The sequence below is a fragment of the Rhinopithecus bieti genome, unplaced genomic scaffold (assembly GCF_001698545.2).
Source record: "Rhinopithecus bieti isolate Rb0 unplaced genomic scaffold, ASM169854v2 scaffold_53422, whole genome shotgun sequence".
Taxonomy (NCBI): domain Eukaryota; kingdom Metazoa; phylum Chordata; class Mammalia; order Primates; family Cercopithecidae; genus Rhinopithecus; species Rhinopithecus bieti.
Genome location: NW_016821178.1, coordinates 1,481,944 through 1,502,035, shown reverse-complemented (window position 1 = coordinate 1,502,035; position 20,092 = coordinate 1,481,944). Strand labels below are relative to the sequence as shown.

At 45.6% G+C, this 20,092-nt stretch overlaps 1 protein-coding gene across 1 annotated transcript in view; it reads left to right on the top strand.

The window, feature by feature from the left end:
• Positions 1-7,655, top strand: part of DYNC1LI2 (dynein cytoplasmic 1 light intermediate chain 2) — a 38,815-nt gene extending 31,160 nt beyond the window's left edge. Inside the window, exons 10-12 of the mRNA XM_017860250.1 lie at positions 332-449; positions 2,222-2,338; positions 4,732-7,655. Of these exons, the coding sequence (XP_017715739.1) occupies positions 332-449; positions 2,222-2,338; positions 4,732-4,832 (336 nt within the window). The 3' untranslated portion in view covers positions 4,833-7,655. The remainder of the gene's footprint in view (positions 1-331; positions 450-2,221; positions 2,339-4,731) is intronic.
• Positions 7,656-20,092: the final 12,437 nt, after the last annotated feature.

Below are 20,092 nucleotides of genomic sequence, written 5' to 3'. Positions count from 1 at the left end.
ATACCATTATTTGTGAGAGCTTATATTTGTGTGGGTTTTGTATTTTCAGTGGGAATTTGGTTTCCCTAAAGACCCGTGACCAGAAACATAAAAGAAACTCAAGATGTTTCTGGTGAAAGAATGCAACTCTGGGAATTAGAGTGAGCTGGCTTTGTTATCTGGATGTCTTTCAGGAGAACCAGATCCAGAAAGGGCTTGAGTTGAGAGCATACTGCCAGTCCTGTACCATAGCCTATGAAAAATATCCTGCAGAAGCATGTCTCCGTTTGTGGCATATGTATTTTTTGTTATTGTTATGCCTGTGTGTGACCTTAGCTGCTTTTGAACTTAGGAATCTCCTGCAAGAGGACCCTCTGGCTCTCCAAGGACTCAGGGTCGGGGAGGGCCAGCCAGTGTACCTAGCTCCTCCCCAGGCACGTCAGTAAAAAAGCCGGACCCAAACATCAAAAGTATGTATTCCTCAAAAGTATGTCTCTTTGGAGAGTAGTAGTTTCAGACCTGAGCCCTACAGGGGCTGCGTGGCTGAGTCTATAAGGTGGAGACTGATGGAAGCCAGGCTATTCTCTTCCTCAATAAGGACTACTTTCCATTTCCCCCATTCCAGAGGAAGAAGGTCTGTGGTAGACAGAGACCAGGGCCTGTTCCTTTGTTGGAATTGGTAGCCCATGCACCTGGCTCTGTGTGAGACCTCACTTAGGCCCTGCACATTCCTTCAGAGAGGAATGCAAAATAGTAACTATTTTATTTTTCTAGAGACAGGGTCTCAGTCTGTCACCCAGCCTGTGGCACAGTCATGTGATCATAGCGCACTGCAGCCTCAAACTCCTGGGCTTAAGCGATCCTCCCATGTCAACTCCTGAGTAGCTGGGACTACAGGCGTGTGCCACTATGCCCAGCTAATTTTTTAAATTTTCGTTGTAGACCAGATGCAGTGCCTCATGCCTATAATCCTAGTACTTTGGGAGGCCAAGGTGGGAGGATCGCTTGAGCTCAAGAGTTGGAGACCAGCCTGGGCCAAATAGTGAGACCTCGCCTCTACAGAAAATTTCAAAATTAGCTGGGCATGATTGTGCTTGCCTCTAGTCCCAGCTACTCAAGTGGATGAAGCGGTAGGATTGCTTGAGCCCAGGGCATTGAGGCTGCAGTGAGCTGTGATTATGCCACCGCACTCCAGCCAGGGTGACAGAGTGAGACTCTTTCAAAAAAAAAAAAAAGGCCGGGTGTGGTGACTCACGCCTGTAATCCTGTAATCTCAGCACTTTGGGAGGCTGAGGCGGGCAGATCACTTGGGGTCAGGAGTTTGAGACCAGCCTGGCCAACGTGGTGAAACCTTCTGTCTACTAAAAAACATAAAGGAGCCAGGCGTGATGGTGGGTACCTGTAATCCTAGCTACCTGGGAGGTAGAGGCAGGAGAATGGCTTGAACCCGGGAGGGTGAGGTTGCAGTGAGCCAAGATTGTGCCACTGCACTCCAACCTGGGCAACAGAGCAAGACTCCATCTCAAAAAAACACAAAAAAATTTTTTGTAGAGGTGGGGGTCTCACTTATATTGCCGAGGCTGGTCTCAAGCTCCTAGCCTCAAGCAGTCCTACCTGCTTGGTCTCCCCAAGTGATGGGATTACAGGCGTGAGCCACCACACCTGGTTGAGGAAGTCACTTTAAAGTGTGTATTTTGAATCCTTAGCCTTGTTTCTCATTATGTTTATATTATTACTATTTATGAATTGTGGGGATTTTTTCCTCCTTCACTTCTCTTGTCAAGCTCAACTACTTTTCAGATTAAGTAGCTTTTATCCCAGTAACTTAGTGATACTCAGAGATACTACCTGCAATGAAACCATTAAAAAACAGTTTTATTTAATGCTTGCATGTTTGATGGGTGTGTTCTATTCAGGATGTGAGCTTTTCACAGCAAGTTTGGAATGTTAAGTGCTCATGCGACTTTGAAAAACACTGTCTCATGGACGGGGAGGGTGGTGTGGAGCACAGGTTATCTATTCTGCCCCCAAACAAGTGGGAAATGTAAACATGGTTCCACTTAGTAATCATGCTAAGTAGCCTCAGCGGTAGCAGTGTAAAGGCATCGTAGCAAATGAATGTTATCAATATCCTAGGAAGCTGATAGCCACAAATGGCTAATGCCAAGCTGAGAACTAGGGTGTTTAATTTTAAGTCTTCCAGTTTATATGATGCTTTTTTTTCCCCTTTAATTTTCCTTAGATAATGCTGCAAGTGAAGGGGTGTTGGCCAGCTTCTTCAACAGTCTGTTGAGTAAAAAGACAGGCTCTCCTGGAAGTCCTGGTGCTGGTGGGGTGCAGAGCACAGCCAAGAAATCAGGTACAGAAGGGCCTTGGAGACCTGTGACTCTTGTGGTTGAGCAGTCTTGCAAGGATGGAGAGGAGGACACCTGCCCTGCCGACCCCGCAGGGTCCTGAATAGCCAAGCAAGGAAGCAGGTTTTCACTTCCTACTGAGCAGTGTGCCATGCTTTCAGTGGGATTGCCGTACTACCATGCAGGTTTTCTTGGCACTTGAGAGTGGGATTTATGTACATTAGGGTTCTCGGGAACTGGGTGTTGGGTGAGTTGAGATATAGCCTAAATTACATATGTGGCCCTGTTGTAGAACCTCTTCAGTAGAAGTCATGGTCCATGGAGGGTGTACCAGTGACTTTCTTTTTTTTTTTTTCCTTTTTCCAAGATGGAGTTTTGCTCTTGTTGCCCAGGCTGGAGTGCAATGGCAGGATCTCACCTCACCGCAACCTCCGCCTCCCAGGTTCAAGCGATTCTCCTGCCTCAGCCTCCCGAGTAGCTGGGATTACAGGCGCCCTGCCACCACGCCCAGCTAATTTTTTGTATTTTTAGTAGAGATGTGGTTTCATCATATTGGCCAGGCTGGTCTTGAACTCCTGACCTCAGGTGATCGCTCCACCTCAGCCTCCCAAAGTGCTGGGATTAGGTGTGAGCCACCACCCCTGGCTGACAATTTTTGTTTTGTTTTGTTTTAATAGAGATGGAGTCTTGCTGTGTCGCCCAGGCTAGAGTACAGTGGCGTGATCTCAACTCACTGCCAACCTCCGCCACCTGGGTTCAAGCAATTTTCTTGCCTCAGCCTCCCGAGTAGCTGGGACTACAGGCACGCGCCACCACATCTGGCTAATTTTTTTGTATTTTTAGTAGAGATGGTGTTTCACTGTGTTGGCCAGGCTGTTCTCGAACTCCTGACCTCAGGCGATCCGCCTGTCTTGGCAAAGTGCTGGGATTAGAGACGTGAGCCACTGCACCCGGCATACTTTTAATTTTTTTTAATTATACTAAAGCCTTAGTTGTTCTGAACCAGTGATGTTTTATTTGTTCTTTTTTTTTTTTTCTGTGACGCTTTGTAAGGATTTTGGTTTACTCCACTGCCCCCAGTTTTGCTGTGAATTAGAACCTGTGAACCCTCACTGTCTCACTGCAGAGTCAGGGCCTCCTCCTCCTCCCTGAAGCTCCCCACTTATCACATACACACCTCTGTGGCAGCCACCATCTGTTCTTCCATGTAGGCAGGTAGGGCAGGTCTGTGTCTTGGAGATCTCTGAAACGAAACAAAACATGTTCCTTGGGAATTACACATTTTCCCAGGAAGCTGCAGGACATTTTTTTTTTTTTTTTTTTTTTTTTTTTTGAGATTGGAGCCTTACTCTGTCGCCCAGGCTGGAGTGCTGTGGCATGATCTTGGCTCACAGCAGCCTCTGCTTCCCGGGTTCGAGCAGTTCTCCTGTCTTAGCCTCCCGAATAGCTTGGGGTTACAGGTGCCCGCCACCATGCCCGGCTAATTTTTTTCTATTTTTAATAGAGATAGGGTTTCACCATATTGACCAGGCTGGTCTTGAACTTGTGACCTTGTGATCCCCGCCTCAGCCTCCCAAAGTGCTGGGATGACAGGCGTGAGCCACCGCACCTGGCGTGCTGGAGGACATTTTAAGGGGTCTTTGCTTTCCATTTTCCATTGGCTATAAGGTATGTTTATACAGTGTTTCCCTAATTGATGTCTTCAGGGCAGAGGAGACCCTCAGGAAATCACTCCATTCTTGGGGCAGCCTGGGCCTTCAGTGGCTTCCATATTCTAAGAAACTCAGAGTCTGGTCTAGTGACCCAGACTCTGGGGTGGTAGTATTCCCTACTGGGAAATAGGTGTCTATTTCTAGGCCCGTTAGTTTCTGACAGCAGAAAAACACAAGTACAGACTTGGTGCAGGATTGAATTATCTGGCTATAGTCTTATATTGTTATTGAAACAATGTTTTCAGGCTATCCATGTGAGTCAGTCTAGAATGTTATAATTGTAAACAAAACCTAAACACCTATCTGGGGCGAAGAAAATAGTTTCCTCCATTGCTGAAATTCAGATACTACTTCTAGGAAGGTGGTGGTGAGAGTGCACAGGGGTCAGGGTTGGGTGGTGAGAAAGTTTTCAGAAAGGTTCTTGTATTTGGCACAAAGGCACCCCCTGCCAGGGAGCAGTCAGGTCACCCACTTGGAGTTGGAGGAAGCACTGGGCTGTGACTTTTGGGATTAAGATGTGCTGAGTTGGGGTCTCCTCTCCACAGCAGTGGAAAAAGGCTTTCCTCATTCTTACTGAGATTACTGTCATCAAGTGATTATAGAAGGCTGTATAATTTTAAATGCTCCTTTAAAAAAAATTGTTTCCTCTTCTCACATCATTACTTTGCTTTTTTGCCTTTTTTCAGGACAAAAGACAGTGTTGTCAAATGTTCAGGAAGAACTGGATAGAATGACTCGAAAGCCAGACTCTATGGTAACAAACTCTTCAACAGAAAATGAAGCCTGAACCTCCTTAAAAAGTGCATATGTCGAATGACCAAATAACTATGTATATTGATCTGCTAAGACCAGGATTTTTCTGATATGGCACATGCTATCAGTTTTTTGGGGCAGGGGAGATGAACTTAAAAAAAAAAAAAACTTCATTGGCTTGTCCGAGTATGAAATGCACATTTAGGAAGGTTACATGTCAGACCCTTTGTTAAGGATAACCCTTGGACTCTCGGGCATGTGGCTCTTTTGTGGGAGGCAAGCACGTCTGGGCTTCTTGTGGAGGGGAAGGTAGAGTGAAAGAAGGAGGGCCCGCTTTCTATCAGGGTGGAGCAAATGAGACCAAGAAATCATTGGTAAGATGATGGTTAGTCTGACCAGTTTCATGTTAGCAAATTCACTTGTTCTTGGGAAGCAGATTAAGTGGCAGAAAGTCCAGGAAAGAAAGACCAGAAGGAGTAATGAGAGAAGTGATGGTGGGGAAGCTGAATGTTGAGGGAGGTGGAGGAAGGAGGAGATGAGCAGTGTCAGTAAATACTGTGCATTCAGTAGAAGTTGGAGAATCATTGTTAGAAGCATTTCCAAACAAAACACTAAGCAAAATGGAAATTAGGCTTATTTCGAATGCATCTTTAACTTACGAAAGATGTATTAATTGTGGGGGTGCCTGAGTCAGGTGGAGCTGACCCAGGGGTGGGAATGATGGCAGCTGCCTGGGACCCATGTGCTTGGCTCAGGCTATGTCCTCTTGAGAGGTGCTGGGCTCCATGGATATGTGTTGTGGGGCAGACAGTCACTGTGGGATGTCTTCAAAGTCAGCAGTTACAGAATTCGTTTACTTTGAATTTTGTTGTCTAAATAGCTCCTGCTTTGTTTTTTAAATTAAATTTTTTGTTTTTACTACCACAGGCTGGCCTAACTAACAGAAAATGGGTGATCAACCTCTGGTTTTACCATAATGCAATGTGCCACAGAAAGTTTGGGGGAGTTTTTTAATGTAATTGCACTCTGGTTAATTGGCTCGTACCAAGTCCTGCCTTATGATTTGTGGAAAGCTTCAAGGAGTCCACTGATGCAAAAGGGTCTTTTCCTAGCTTCCCGGTCTGATCAGTGCTATCAGATGGACAGTAAGCATGAATGTTTTATACCGAAAATGGAAATGATACATTTCTCTTGTTACGTGTTTTCATAAAATGTAGCATTTTTTTTCTTACGGAATAAAGAGTTTCAGGTGTCTCCCCACCTAGGGCAAATTCACGCACATTGTCATGTCATACCACCATTCTGGAAATGATTTCTGTGGATTTGAAATTGCACTTTTAATTTTATATATGACAGCATTTAAATGCAAACACTACCATGAATTTCATGTATAAAATGTTGTCAAACCAAGGGAAAAAACCACAGTTCACCATGTGGAGTTTACTTTTTTTATATGAATGTTTGTTGTACTGTGTCTAAGCATAACTTCCCTAATGTCATTACTTTTACATACCAGATTTGACTGACCACTAATGAAGTACTGGGGATAACTTAATATTCTATGTTGTGTCAAGAGTCTTTTAAGACTTTCTTGAATTGCTTGCTTAAAGGTCTGAACACTGTTAAAGAGAAAGCTGAGTATCAACTTGCCTTTCAGATAGAAACGTTTCTTGTGCCAGTTTTATTGTTGAAATATACTATTTTTTTCCTTTTTTAATTCAGTTTTTTAAAAAAACAAATGTATTGTGGCTTCCAATTACCAGGTTGTCTAGGTAATGACAGTAAACTGACTGTAGAATGATAATTGTGGTATAGTGACCAATAGATGTCAAACAGCTTGTGGCCGCACTAAAGGTGGGGTCGCTTAGTCCCTGGGAGTAAAATGAGTGACCTCAGAAACAAGAATTCCTGGAAAGGCACATGCCGAAGAGGGATATGGTATAATTTTAAATTTTAATGCAAAATTTTAATTTGTCTTTTTTTTCTATCATTTGAACTGATAAGCACTTTTTGTGTCAATATAAAATATACTAAAACTGATGAAATGCTAAGACATGTCTTGTGAAGGAAGGTTTCTTGGAGACCACTTTTATTTACACGTGACAAGTGGATGCTCCTAGTATCAGAAGAAGCTGATACATAGTGTCATGTGCTCAGTGGTTGCCAAAGTCTACCAACTTTGGGGAGCTGCAGGTCTTCTTGAGGTGGAGGAAGGAGATGACTTTTGTTATTTGGGTTTCAAAGCATTGGAAACCAAAGCGCCAAATAATAAACAGCCTTTTAGTTTTTAAAGTAAAATTCATTTTATTTGCAGAGTACACTTGTATGGTAGACTGTTAAAGACAATTTTATGACTATTATGACTATTTATGCACATTGTAATGGTTACATCTGCTGTTTGTCTTTAAAATAAAAAAAAAAAAATCAAAGAAAAGCCCAACTTTGAATACGTGGCTGAGATAACGGCCAGGAATTGGTCTTTCCTAAAAATGCAATAGATATGCTGCTAGATTGTTATTTTGTTTGCACTTTTTTTGATTGGCATTTTAAAATCGGTAAACTGAAGGCATTGTCGTGTTTTATTAATTTAACAAAGTTGAAAGTGACTGCTCTGTACATCATGACCTTAACAATGTTAATGCTGTAAGTGAAAGTTCACTGTTGTCTGTATACTAAATTTATTGGTGTTTCTAACTTAAAATTAAGACTGCAGATTATCCCCCACCAGCCTTAGTCCAGGGGTGTGGCTCTGTCCGGGTGCAGTATGCAGTCATGTGGAACCTTGCTTTCTAGTCCTGGGAAAAAAAGAAGATGTCTCTAATTACTGGCTTCAATAAACACGAATCCAGACTGCTTACAATTTTTGGTGGCTTTCTTTGTGGTAAATCATCCCACTGGAGATATATTGAATTGTCTGCTAATCATATGGGGTATCTGATCACGTAACTAAAAATGTTTACCTCTCTCACTTGAAATTGTCAGAAATTCTGGAAAGAATAACATTGTAAAGCCATATTTATTTTATCCTATTTTTTAGAGGTGGGGTTGTCAAGGCTGGTCTTGAACTCCTGACCTCCAATGGCTCTCCCACCTTGGCCTCCCAAAGCGCTGGAGTTACAGGTGTGAGCCACCAAACCCAGCCTGGTTTTTTTGGTTTTTAAAAATTACAACCATCCTCGTGAGTATGAAGGTGGTAGGTATCTCAGTGACTAACAACGTTAAGGAGCATCTTTTGATGTGTGTATTGGCCATTTATGTATCTTTGGAGAAATGTCTATTCAGATTCTTTGCTCATTTTTAAATTAGGTTATTTGCCTTTTGTGTTTTTGTTTGTTTGTTTGTTTTTGAGACAGGGTCTTGCTTTGTGGCCCAGGCTGGAGTGCAGTGGCTTGGTTACAGCTTATTGTAGCCTTGACCTCCCAGACTCAAGTGATCTTCCTGCCTCAGCCTCCCAAAGTGCTGGGATTACAGACATGAGCCACTGCATCCAGCCTATTTGACTTTTTATCATTGGGTTGTAAGAGTTCTTTATCTATTCTGGATACTACACTCTTAACAGATATAACTCAGTCCTTTTGATATGCTCCCCTTCATCTCTGAGCATTTGCTTACTTTCTGGCACAAAAAGGTGTTCCAGGCTCACCTTGCATTTTCCCTGACTTTGACCTGGAATCAGCCATTTTTCCAAAGAGTCCTGGTTCCTGGTTTCTTTTTTTTCTTTTTCTTTTTTTTTTTTTGAGACAGAGTCTCGCTCTGTTGCCCAGGCTGGAGTACAGTGGCACAATCTCAGCTCACTGTAACCTCCACCTCCCGAATTCAAGTGATTCTCCTGCTTCAGCCTCCCAAGTAGCCAGGATTACAGGCATGCGCCACCACGCCTGGCTAAGTTTTATATTTTTAGTAGAGATGGGTTTCACCATGTTGGCCAGGCTGGTCTCAAACTCCGACCTCAGGTGATCCGCCTTCAGCCTCCCCAAGTGCTGGGATTACAGGTGTGAGCCATCATGCCCGGCTTAGCGCCCTGGTTTCTTTTAGTGGGAGATTGGTTTCTGGAAACCAAGATCTGGACGATAGGCATACTTAATTTTATTGAGTGTTACTACTTGTAGGCCTTTTGGTGGACACACCATACTTTTTCACTTAACATTGCCTGTAAATTGGTTTATATTAGTTCTTGGAGATGTTTATTCTTGTTTATGGCTACATCGTATTCAATTGTATAACGTACCTTGTTTATTCATCTGGTCTCCTGTAGATGGGCATTTAGGATGTTTGCAGTCTTGTATTATTATATCTAATGCTGCAGTGAGTAACCTTCTGCATATCTTGTGTTTTATTTTGGAGATGTGTCTTCAGGGTAAATTCCTAGCAGTGGACCTACCTACTCAAAAGGTAAAAGCGCATCTGTGGTTGTTAGATATCAAAATCCCTTCCATAGAGGTCACACCAATCTGCCTGCCTGTCAGCACTTGTACAGATTATTAATTCATTGTTATATTTTGTCTTAAAATTAAGTTAGGAAGTTTGGTGAATAAATGTGTTGGGGATTATTTTATTTGATGATATGGGCATTAACATTGTAATAGCAAATGCTTACATTGGAGATTGCTATATTCCAGTCCCTCTTCTATTTTTATTTTTATTTTATTTTATTTTATTTTATTTTTGAGATGCAGTCTTGCTCTGTCGCCCAGGCTGGAGTGCAGTGGCACAATCTTGGCTCACTGCAACCTCCACCTCCTGGGTTCAAGTGATTCTCCCACCTCAGCCTCCCAAGTAGCTGGGACTAAAGGCGCGCACCACTACACCCGGCTAATTTTTGTATTTTTAGTAGAGACAGGGTTTCACTATATTGGACAGACTTGTCTCGAACTCCTGACCTCAGGTGATCCGCCCGCCTCAGCCTCCCAGAGTGCTAGGATTACAGGTGTGAACCATGGCACCCAGCCACCAGTCACTCTTCTAGTGGTTTATACAAACTGATTTAAACTTCACAACAACTCCGCTAATATCCATCTTAGTTTCCAGATGAGGAAATTAAGACATGGATAAGTAAGTAGCTGCTAAGGTCCCAGAATTTGAACGCAGGCAGTCTAGCTTCTGAGTTTGAACTAATCATGGTGGTATGCTGATACTCTGTGCTCATTTAAAGCAATCGGGGGCCCATGCATGGTGGCTCACATCTGTAATCCCAGCACTTTGGGAAGCTGAAGTGGGCGGATCACAAGGTCAGGAGTTCGAGACCAGCCTGGCCAACATGGTGAAACCCTGTCTCTGCTAAAAATACAAAAATTAGCCAGGCAGGTGGCCATGCCTGTAGTCCCAGTTATTCGGGAGGCTGAGACAGGAGAATCACTTGATCCTGGGAGGCAGAGGTTGCAGCGAGCCAAGATCGTGCCACTACACTACAGCCTGGGTGACAGAGTGAGACTGTGTCTCAAAAAAATAATAAAGCAGATGGGGAAAATGTATCCATCAAGAGTGTTTTCATCTGTGGTCATAAGCAGCTGTGTGCTACTATTCAACCTTTTCCTCTTGCGGTAATGAATGGAAGAGTCACTCTTGCTAGGTGGAGAGAAATGGCAGAGAGAGAAAGTACCCAATACCCTCTACAAAGGGAGAAGGGACTGCACTCGCAGGTGTCTTGCTGGGAAATGCAAGTTGAGGTGTCTTCCACTCATATCTTGGAATTTACTTTCTCTTAAGTTATAAAGAGCTTTAGGTGTTGCCTGCGGCAGGTACCCTTGGCAGGCCTTGAGACAGACTTTCACCAGTACAGATGTTCCTAGGTGTGCCTGTGAGGCTGGCAGGCTGGCCTGCCTGTAGACCTGCCTTAGGGGCCCTCACACACACCACTAACCTCTTGAATTCTCTTCTGCCACCTTGGGCTTGGGAGCAACCTGTGGAGGGAGGCAGTTGGAGTGTTGGGGAGGGCATGGGCACTAATGGATTCCAGTCCTAGTTCATTCTGTGGTGACTTTTGAATCAAGCAAGTGCAGTTCAAATGGATGAGAAATTGATCAAGAAGCAAAACAGGAAAACAACCAAAACTGGGGAGCTTCACCCCTCTTAGGCCTCCTTTTCCCATCTTTGTAAAGTAGGGATAAAATTTCTTTCTAGTCATTGTGGACATTAGAGGAGGTACACATGTGCCTGGCATGTGGTAGGTCTTTGGTGTGATTGACGACCCTGAAAACATTTCTAGGATGTCATCTCTAACACTGATCCAGCAACCTCATTCTTGGCTCCTACCCTTTTTGGTTGTGGCATTTCAGTTTGTAATATAAATATCATCTCTAAAGAGAACAGAGCATAGAGGCATGGATATCCCGTGATTGTTCACTGTGGTGGTCCCTGGTGCAGCTCCTACAGGATGCCACAACAGAGCCCTGGGTTCTGAGGTATTTAGTATTGTATTCCTTACCCTGCAAGGCTTCCAGATAGCTGAAAGGATGCCAAGTGCTGTCTTGATGCTGTCTGTGATTGACAAGGGAGAGAGGGTGTGTTCCGACCAGGAGGCAGAAGTGACAGGTCGGTAGCAGTGGTGGTGAGGGCCCAAGGAAGGAAGCAGCTGAAACTCCCACTGGAGATGAACAGCACACCCTGCTGGCTCACAGAAGTATCTTCCTGGGCTTGACGCTGAGGGACTCAGCCTGAAAGGAGAGGAGACAGCAGGGGTTTGAGGCCAGGAATTGGGGGTGGATTCTGTGTGGGTCAAGAATTCCTTTCCCCAACCTTGGGCAGTATTTCAAATGGGACAAGCCTAGCTTTTCAAATGTACCTAACCTTGTTACGAAATTACTATGTGAAAATTTGGCTGGCGCAGTGGCTCATGCCTGTAATCCCAGCACTTTGGGAGGCCGAGGTGGGTGGATCACCTGAGGTCAGGAGTTCAGGTCCAGCCTTTCCAACATGGTAAAACCCTGTCTCTACTAAAAACACAAAAATTACCTGGGTGTGGTGGTGAGTGCCTATAATCCCAGCTACTAGGGAGGCTGAGGGAGGAGAATCACTTGAGCCCGGGAGGTGGAGGTTGTAGTGAGCTGCGATTGTACCACTGCACTCCAGCCTGGGTTATGGAGTGGGACTCTGTCTCACCAAAAAAAAAAAAAAAAAAAAATTGCCGGGCATGGTGGCTCATGCCTGTAATCCTAGCACTTTGGGAGGCCAATGGGGGTGGATTGCCTGAGGTCAAGAGTTCGAGACCAGCCTTGCCAACATGATGAAACCCCATCTCTACTAAAAATACAAATTATTGGCTAGGCGTAGTGGCTCACGCCTGTAATCCCAGCACTTTGGGAGGCCGAAGTGGACGGATTACAAGGTCGTCAGGAGTTGGAGACCAGCCTGACCAACATGGTGAAACTCTGTCTCTACTAAAAATACAAAAATTAGCCGGTCGTGGTGATGCGCACCTGTAATCCCAGCTACTCAGGAGGCTGAGGCAGGAGAATTGCTTGAACCCGGGAGGCGGAGGTGCAGTGACCGGAGATCGAGCCACTGCACTCCAGCCTGGGCAACAAGAGTGAAACTTCGTCCTCAGCCGGTGCGGCGTGCTCAGCCTGTATCCAGCACTTTGGGAGGCCGAGGCGGGCGGATCACAGGTCAGCGAGATCGAGACCATCCTGGCAACATGGTGAAAACCCTGTCTCTACCTAAAAAATACAAAAAACTACCCAGGCGAGTGGGCGGGCAGCCTGTGGTGGGTAGTAGTCCGCAGCTAGCTCCGGGAGGCTGAGGCAGGAGAATGGCGTAACCTCGGGAGGGCGAGCTTGCAGTGAGCTGAGATCGCGGCCACTGCACCCAGGCCTGGTGACAGAGGCGAGAACTCCCATCGTCAAAAAAAAAAAAAAAAAAAAAGTGAAACTTTCGTCTCAAAAAAAGAAAAAATAAATACATTCCTATATAAAAATTCATTTAATGACAATATTAAGATATTTTCATGTGTAATGTTCTGTAACAAACTTATTTCTTGTGTAGAACTGAATTAACTGACATTCCTAAGTGATCATCGAGCTCCTCCATCCTCCCTGCCCTGCCTCTCCACAAATCTCACCCAAGCATGATCTTTAAAGAACTATTTAAAGTTCTACTAGAAAAAGCAAACCCAATGTGAAGCATTTAAGTTTTGTTTTGGGAAGAGTTCAACAATTTATGTGCCTTTTAAGGCAATAATTTATTTTAAAGAGTGGGGGTGCAGCTTGTGGCCTGTTAACATCTGCCCTTTATATTTAAAATATTTGGCACAGTTTGTGAATCTGTTTTTTACCTATTCAAAATCATCGAACAAATGCTAGCCTGGAATTCAACTTTGTGTATATAGGAAACAACACTGTCACTGTTCAAGCTTTGTATATAGAAAATATGTGAGTGTCGAGAAGGTGTATTTTATTTTATTTATTTATGTTGAGACTGTCTTGCTCTGCCACCCAGGCTGGGGTGCAGCGGTGCAGTCGTGGCTGACTGCAGCCTTAATCTGGGCTCAAGTGATCCTTCCACCTTACCTCCCAAGTAACTGGGACTACAGGTGCATGTCACCATGCCTGGCTAATTTTTGTATTTTTTGTAGAGATGAGGTTCACCATGTTGTCCAGGGTGGTCCCAAATTCCTGAACTCCAGCAATTCACCTGTCTGGGCCTCCCAAAACGTTGGGATTACAGGCGTGAGCCACTGCGCCTGGCCACTGCGCCTTACTGTTAAACATAGTCATCCTACTATGCGATAGAATACTAGAACTTACTACTCCTATCTAATTGTCACTATGCTCATCGACCAGCCTTCCTCATCCTTTCTTCCCCCATCCCTTTCCCAGTCTGGTAACCACTCCATTAGAGAGATTTTGGTTTTGATTTGTTTTATGGGTGACTGGTAGGTCTGACACGTCTTTGACTGTGGGCATCTTCCAGGTCCCACAGAACGCCCTTTGAGAACATTCACATGCCGGGTTTCCGAGGCTTGGTAAAGGTCCATGTTTTTATGAGCCTTGGAATTTGGACTCTGGTGATAGTACCTTTCATCCTCTGTTTTATCTCTCCTGCCCCACCTTCTCTTCCCCCTCACAATCCCTGCCCCAGAGGAAATACGCACTTGTGAATTGGTGAATTTGTCATAACTACGACAATGCTGGGAGTTTTTGCTCCCTAGGAGCGGGTTTCTCCCTGATGCCTATGAATAGATAGTACAGTCCTAGTCACAAAGGGGAGTTCAGCAAACATCGCCTGCTGCTGGTGCTGAGTCCTCATGGGAATCATCACCAAGAACAGCTTCAAACCGGCCACTCTGCCAGATGGCTCTCACACTTGGAACCGTAAATATTTCTGGCATTGAGCCGAATCAGAACTGCTCTGACATAAAAGAAAACCTGTAACCTATAGCCCCAGGCCCGACACCTGGGCTGTCTCAGCTGGGAAGTTGTTTCAGGTCGACTGGGGTTTGAGTTGTGGCCCCAGAACTTCACAGTTGTGTAGTCATGGAGAAGTCAGCTAACCTCTGAATCTCAGCATCCAGTGAGGAGATTCTCACCTCTCTCATAGGGATGCTGGATGTGTGCCTAGCACAGTGCCTGGCTTGCAGACAGTGTCCCCAAATAGAACCAGCCCTGAATAAATTGTGTGACAGGCCTCAGTTCTTGAAAAGGCTTTAGAGACCAGGCATGTGGCTTATGCCTATAATCCCAGCACTTTGAGAGGCTGAGGCTGGAGGATCACTTGGGCCCAGGAGTTTGAGACCAGCCTGGGCAGCACAGTGAGACTCTGTCTCTACAAAAAATAAATAAATAAATAAATAATGAGTCAGGCATGGTGGCACATGCCTGTGGTCCCAGCTACCCTGGAGGCTGAGGTGCTGAGAATTGCTTGAGCCCAGGCCAAGGCTGCAGTGAGCCACTGCACTCCTGGGTGACAGTGAGACCTTAACTCAAAAAAAAAAAAAAAAGGCCGGGCACAGTGACTCATGCCTGTAATCCCAGCACTTTGGGAGGCCAAGGCAGGTGGATCACCTGAGGTCAGGAATTCAAGACTAACCTGGACAATGTGGTGAAATTCTGTGTCTACTAAAAATACAAAAATTAGCTGGGTGTGGTGGCGGGCGCCTGTAATCCCAGATCCTTGGGAGGCTGAGGCAGGAGAATCGCTTGAACCTGGGAGGCAGAGGTTGCAGTGAGCCGAGATTGCACCATTGCACTCCAGCCTGGGTGAAAAGAGCAAAAACTCCATCTCGAAAAGAAAAGGCCTTAGAAATTATTTGCCAAGGTTACACAAAGTCAGGAACAGAGTTGGGAATAAGAAATGAAGTATTGCTGCTGTCTTGCAGCCTTCCTTTACCCAGTCTGCATACCTTTCCCTAGCTAGTCAGCTGGTAGCCCAGGCAGTGCTAAACGCCAGGTCTTAAATCTGAAGAAATAAATTGCTAGTTGAGACTGAGTAAGAGAGCTATTTTAGGGCAGACAAGCTTTCAGCACACCATAAATTCCATCACCTGGCAACTGCCTGATTTCTTGGGCAAGGCAGCTTTCTGCCATCTGCATGTGTGGGCATCCAAACATGTGTTTGAGGTATGTGGCCTCTTGGGGCCTCCTCCCTGCTTCTGCTCAGTAACCATAGCCATCTTCCAGGGAACTGTGGGCATGGGTTGGTGACACTCAAAATACAAGTGACGGGAGGTGAACAAGGTAGGCCCTCCCCCTACCGGGCTGGTATTCTGGGAACAACAGACAAGTTAACTGCTGTCTTGAATGCCACAGTCAGCTTTTCTCTGCTCAAAATAAAAACCAAAATCTTTGTCAACCTCTTCTCCCCCAACAATTAAGCCCTGAAGCCTTTAGGTGGGCAGAGCATAGCAGGTGTCTTGCCTGGGGGTGGAGTGGGGAATTGTGGACACCCAAAGGAGGGTTTGGAACCTGAGCAGGGTGGAGAGTGTCCGTCCCCATGAGTAGGAATGGATGAATGGCCTGGCATAGAGTATTAGCCCAAGCAGGGTGGAGAGGATATACTTATTTGGGGATGGGGCAGGAGTGCAGAGAGTCAGAGACTGAGTGAGTGAGAGCAAACCCATGGGTAGCCTCCCCTAGTGGAGAGGAGAGGGTGTCTACAAAGAGTAGAGCAGGCATGGGGTGTCTGAGTGGGGTGGCCAAGGGCAGGGTCATGTGGTAAGGAGGGCATCTGTGCATGGATGGAGGTGATGGAAGAGGGACTGCATATAGGCCCTCTTATAAGAGGTCAAATAAGTTAAATGTATATGGCGTTATATTGGAGTTGGAGGCATCAGTGTGAATGCGTGGTTTGGGTGTCTTTTTTTTTTTTTTTTTTTTGAGGCAGGGTCTCACTCTGTTGCCCAGGCTGGAGTGTAGTGGCATGATCACAGCTCACCACAACCTCTGCCTCCCAGGCTCAAGCAGTCCTTCTGCCTCAACCTCCTGAGTAGCCAGAACTACAGGTGTGCACCACCACACCCAGCTAATTTTTTTGTCTTTTTGTAGAGATGGGGTTTTGGCATGTTGTTCAGACTGGTCTTGAACTCCCAGGCTCACGCAATCCTGCCTCCTTGGCCTCCCAAAGTGTTAAGATTACAGGTGTGAGCCACCATGCCCAGCCCATGGTCTTCAATACACTCATGCATACAAATTTTCAAAAGGCCAGGTTCAGTGGCTCACGCCTGCAAAGCCCAGCATTTTGGGAGGCCAGGGTGGGCACATTGCTTGAGCCTGGGAGTTCAAGACCAGCCTGGACAACATAGTGAAACCCCATCTCTACAAAAAATATAAAAATAAGCCAGGTGTGGTGGCATGCACCTGTAATCCCAGCTAGTCTTGAGGCTGAGGCTGGGGTATTGCTGAAGCCTGGGAAGCCAAGGCTGTGGTGAGCCATGACTGGGCCACTGCACTCCAGCCTGGGTGATGGAGTGAGACCCTGTAGATGTAGAGGTGTGCACATATGTGTATGTGTTTGCACACATGTATCCCTTAGCTTTTTGCCCTGAGAGGGCCTGGGAGCAGCAACAGCCCAATAGCAATGAGCACACCTTATGCCATGATCTTGGTTTCTAAATACCGTTCTCTCATAAAATAAATCGGGGGCCAGGTGTGATGGCTTATGCCTGTGATCCAAGCACTTTAGGAGGCCGAGGTGGGCAGATCGCTTGAACCCAGAAGTTTGAGACCAGCCTGGCCAATATGGCAAAACCCTGTCTCTACTAAAAATACAAAAATTAGCCAGCAGGGTGGCGCACACCTGTAGTCTCAGCTTCTTGGGAGTCTGAGGCAAGAGAACTGCTTAAACCCCAGAAGGTAGAGGTTGCAGTGAGCCAGGATTGTGCCACTGCACTCCAGCCTGGGCAACAGAGCGAGACTCCATCTCACTTGATCTTAGCCAAAAGGCCAAGAAGTGATGCGAGACTCCATCTCAATAAGTAAATCAGTAAATAAGCTGGGCACGGTAGCTCACACCTGTAATCCCAACACTTTGGTAGGCCAAGGCAGGTCGAGCACCTGAGGTTGGGAGTTCAAGACCAGCCTGGCCAACATTGTGAAACCCTGTCTCTACCAAAAATACAAAAATTAGCTGGGTGGTGGTGTGCACCTGTAATCCCAGATGCTCAGGAAATTGAGGCAGAAGAATCGCTTAAACCTGGGAGGTAGAGGTTGCAGTGAGCTGAGATCGTGCCACTATACTCCAGCCTGGGCCACAATGAAAGACTCTGTCTTAAAAATAAATGGGGCCGGGTGTGGTGGCTCACACCTGTAATCCCAGCACTTTGGGAGGCTGAGATGGGTAGATCACAAGGTCAGGGGTTCAAAACCAGCCTGGCCAGCATGGCGAAACCTGGTCTCTACTAAAAATACAAAAATTAGCCAGGCATAGTGGCACACCCTGTAGTTCCAGCTACTTGGGAGGCTGAGGCAGGAGAATCCCTTGAACCCGGGAGGCAGAGGTTGTGAATCAAGATCCCGCCACTGCACTCCAGCCTGGGCGACAGAGCGAGACTCCGTCTCAAAATAAATAAATAATAGGGGCTGAGAGGCAGAGGATGAGGAAGCAAGGAAAAAAAATGATGATAATAAAAAACCTGGGGTTTCTCGGGGAAATGGCTGATTCCAGGGCTGAGACAGGAAAAGTGTAAGATGAGCTTAGAACATCTGTGCCAGAAAGTAAGAAAGGGCTCAAAGAACCATAGATACATGTCAAAAGACAGGAGCTGTACGCATAAAGGCATGAAAAAAAATTTAAAGAAAGGAGCTGGGCATGGTAGTGCATGCCTGTCAACTCTGCTACTCAGGAGGCTGACGTGGGAGGATTTCTTGAGACCAGGAGTTTTGAGGCTGCAGTGAGCTATGATGGTGCCTTTGAGTAGCCACTGCACTCCAACCTGGGCAACAGCAAGATGTGTCTCTTTTTTCAATTTTAATTTAATTTATTTTTTTGAGACGGAGTCTCCCACTGTCACCCCAGCTGGTGTGCAGTGACACAATCTCGGCTTGCTACAACCTCCACATCCCAGGTTCAAGCGATTCTCCTGCCTCAGCCTCCTGAGTAGCTAGGATTACAGGCACCCGCCACCACCACACCCGGCTAATTTTTTGTATTTTTAGTAGAGATGGGGTTTCACTATGTGGATGTTATTTATTTTATTTTATTTTATTTTTGAGATGGAGTTTCGCTCTTGTCACCCAGGCTGGAGTACAATGGCGTGATCTTGGCTCACTGCAACCTCTGCCTCCCAGGTTCAAGTGATTCTCCTGGCTCAGCTTCCCGAGTAGCTGGGATTACAGGTGGCTGCCACCACATCCAGCTAATTTTTGTAGTTTTGTATTTTTAGTAGATGGAGTTTCACCATGTTAGCCAGGCTGGTCTCGAACTCCTGACCTCAGGTGATCTGCCCACCTCGGCCTCCCAATGTGCTGTGATTACAGGCATGAGCCAATTATTATGTTTATTTATTTATTTCTGAGACAGAGTCTTACTCTGTTGCCCAGGCTAGAGTGCAGTGGTGCAGTATCGGCTCACTGCAACCTCGCCTCCTGGGTTCAAGTGATTCTCCTGCCTCAGCCTCCTGAGTAGCTGGGATTACAGGCACCTGACACCATGTCTGGCTAATTTTTTTAAAATTTATTTTTAGTAGAGACGGGGTTTCACCATGTTGGCCAGACTGGTTTCGAAATCCTGACCTCAAGTGATTCGCCCACCTTGGCCTCCCAAAGTGTTAGGATTACAGACGTGAGCCACTGTGCCTGGGCAAGACCCTGTCTCTTAGAGAGAGACCGAGAGAAGGCCACTGGCCAGGAACAATTTGAACATCAAAAAAAGGAAAAAAAAATGATCATAATGGATTATAACTCATTGAATAAAATAGGAAGTCATGAGGCTATATAAATAAATTAGCAAATTGAAAGTTCAGTGTGAAACAGCATTCCATTCCTCATCAAAACTTCAAATTTACATGATTTATTCAATGGGTTATAATCCATTACTATCAGTATTTATTTTGATGCACAAAGTGTCAGATTTATTCATTACAAGGGGGAACCAGCATGTTACAGTGGAAAAGCCTGGCGGCCACAAGCTCAATCACCTGATGGAAGTGAACATCATTAATAATGGGATGCATAGCAGTCGCATGCCTCCTGATAGGCTGCGCAGAGAACACAATGTCACTGCTGGGGGATTTCTGCCAAAAATGTATAACCAGGATCTAATCACAAAGAAACGTCAGACAAACCCAGATTGAGGGACATGGTACAAAATAACTTGGTGCACTACATCTTTGAAGGTGTTAAGGTCATAAAAGACAAGGAGGGTCTGAGGAACTGTTCTGGTCTGAAGGAAACTGGCGACATGGCAACAAGAAGAGCAACACATGACCCTTAATGGCTTCATTTTGCTACAGAGACATTATAGGGACATTTGGCAAAACTTGATTGGAATGTGAGGGTTAGATGGTAGGAATGTATCAAAAATAATTTCCTGGCCAGGTGTGGTGGCTCATGCCTGTAATCCCACTTTGGGAGGCCAAGGCAGGCGGATCAGTTGAGATCAGGAGTTTGAGATGAGGCTGGCCAACATGGTGAAACCTCATCTCTACTAAAAATACAAAAATTAGTTGGGCGTGGAGCTGCGCGCCTGTAGTCCCAGCTACCCGGGAGGCTGAGGCATGAGAATTGCTTGAATTCAGGAGACAGGTTGCAGTGAGCTGAGATCACGCCACTGCACTCCAGCCCAGGCGACAGAGCAAGACTCGGTGTCTAATAAAATAAATAAAATAAAAATTAATTTTCTGATTTTGATGCATGTTCTGGTAAA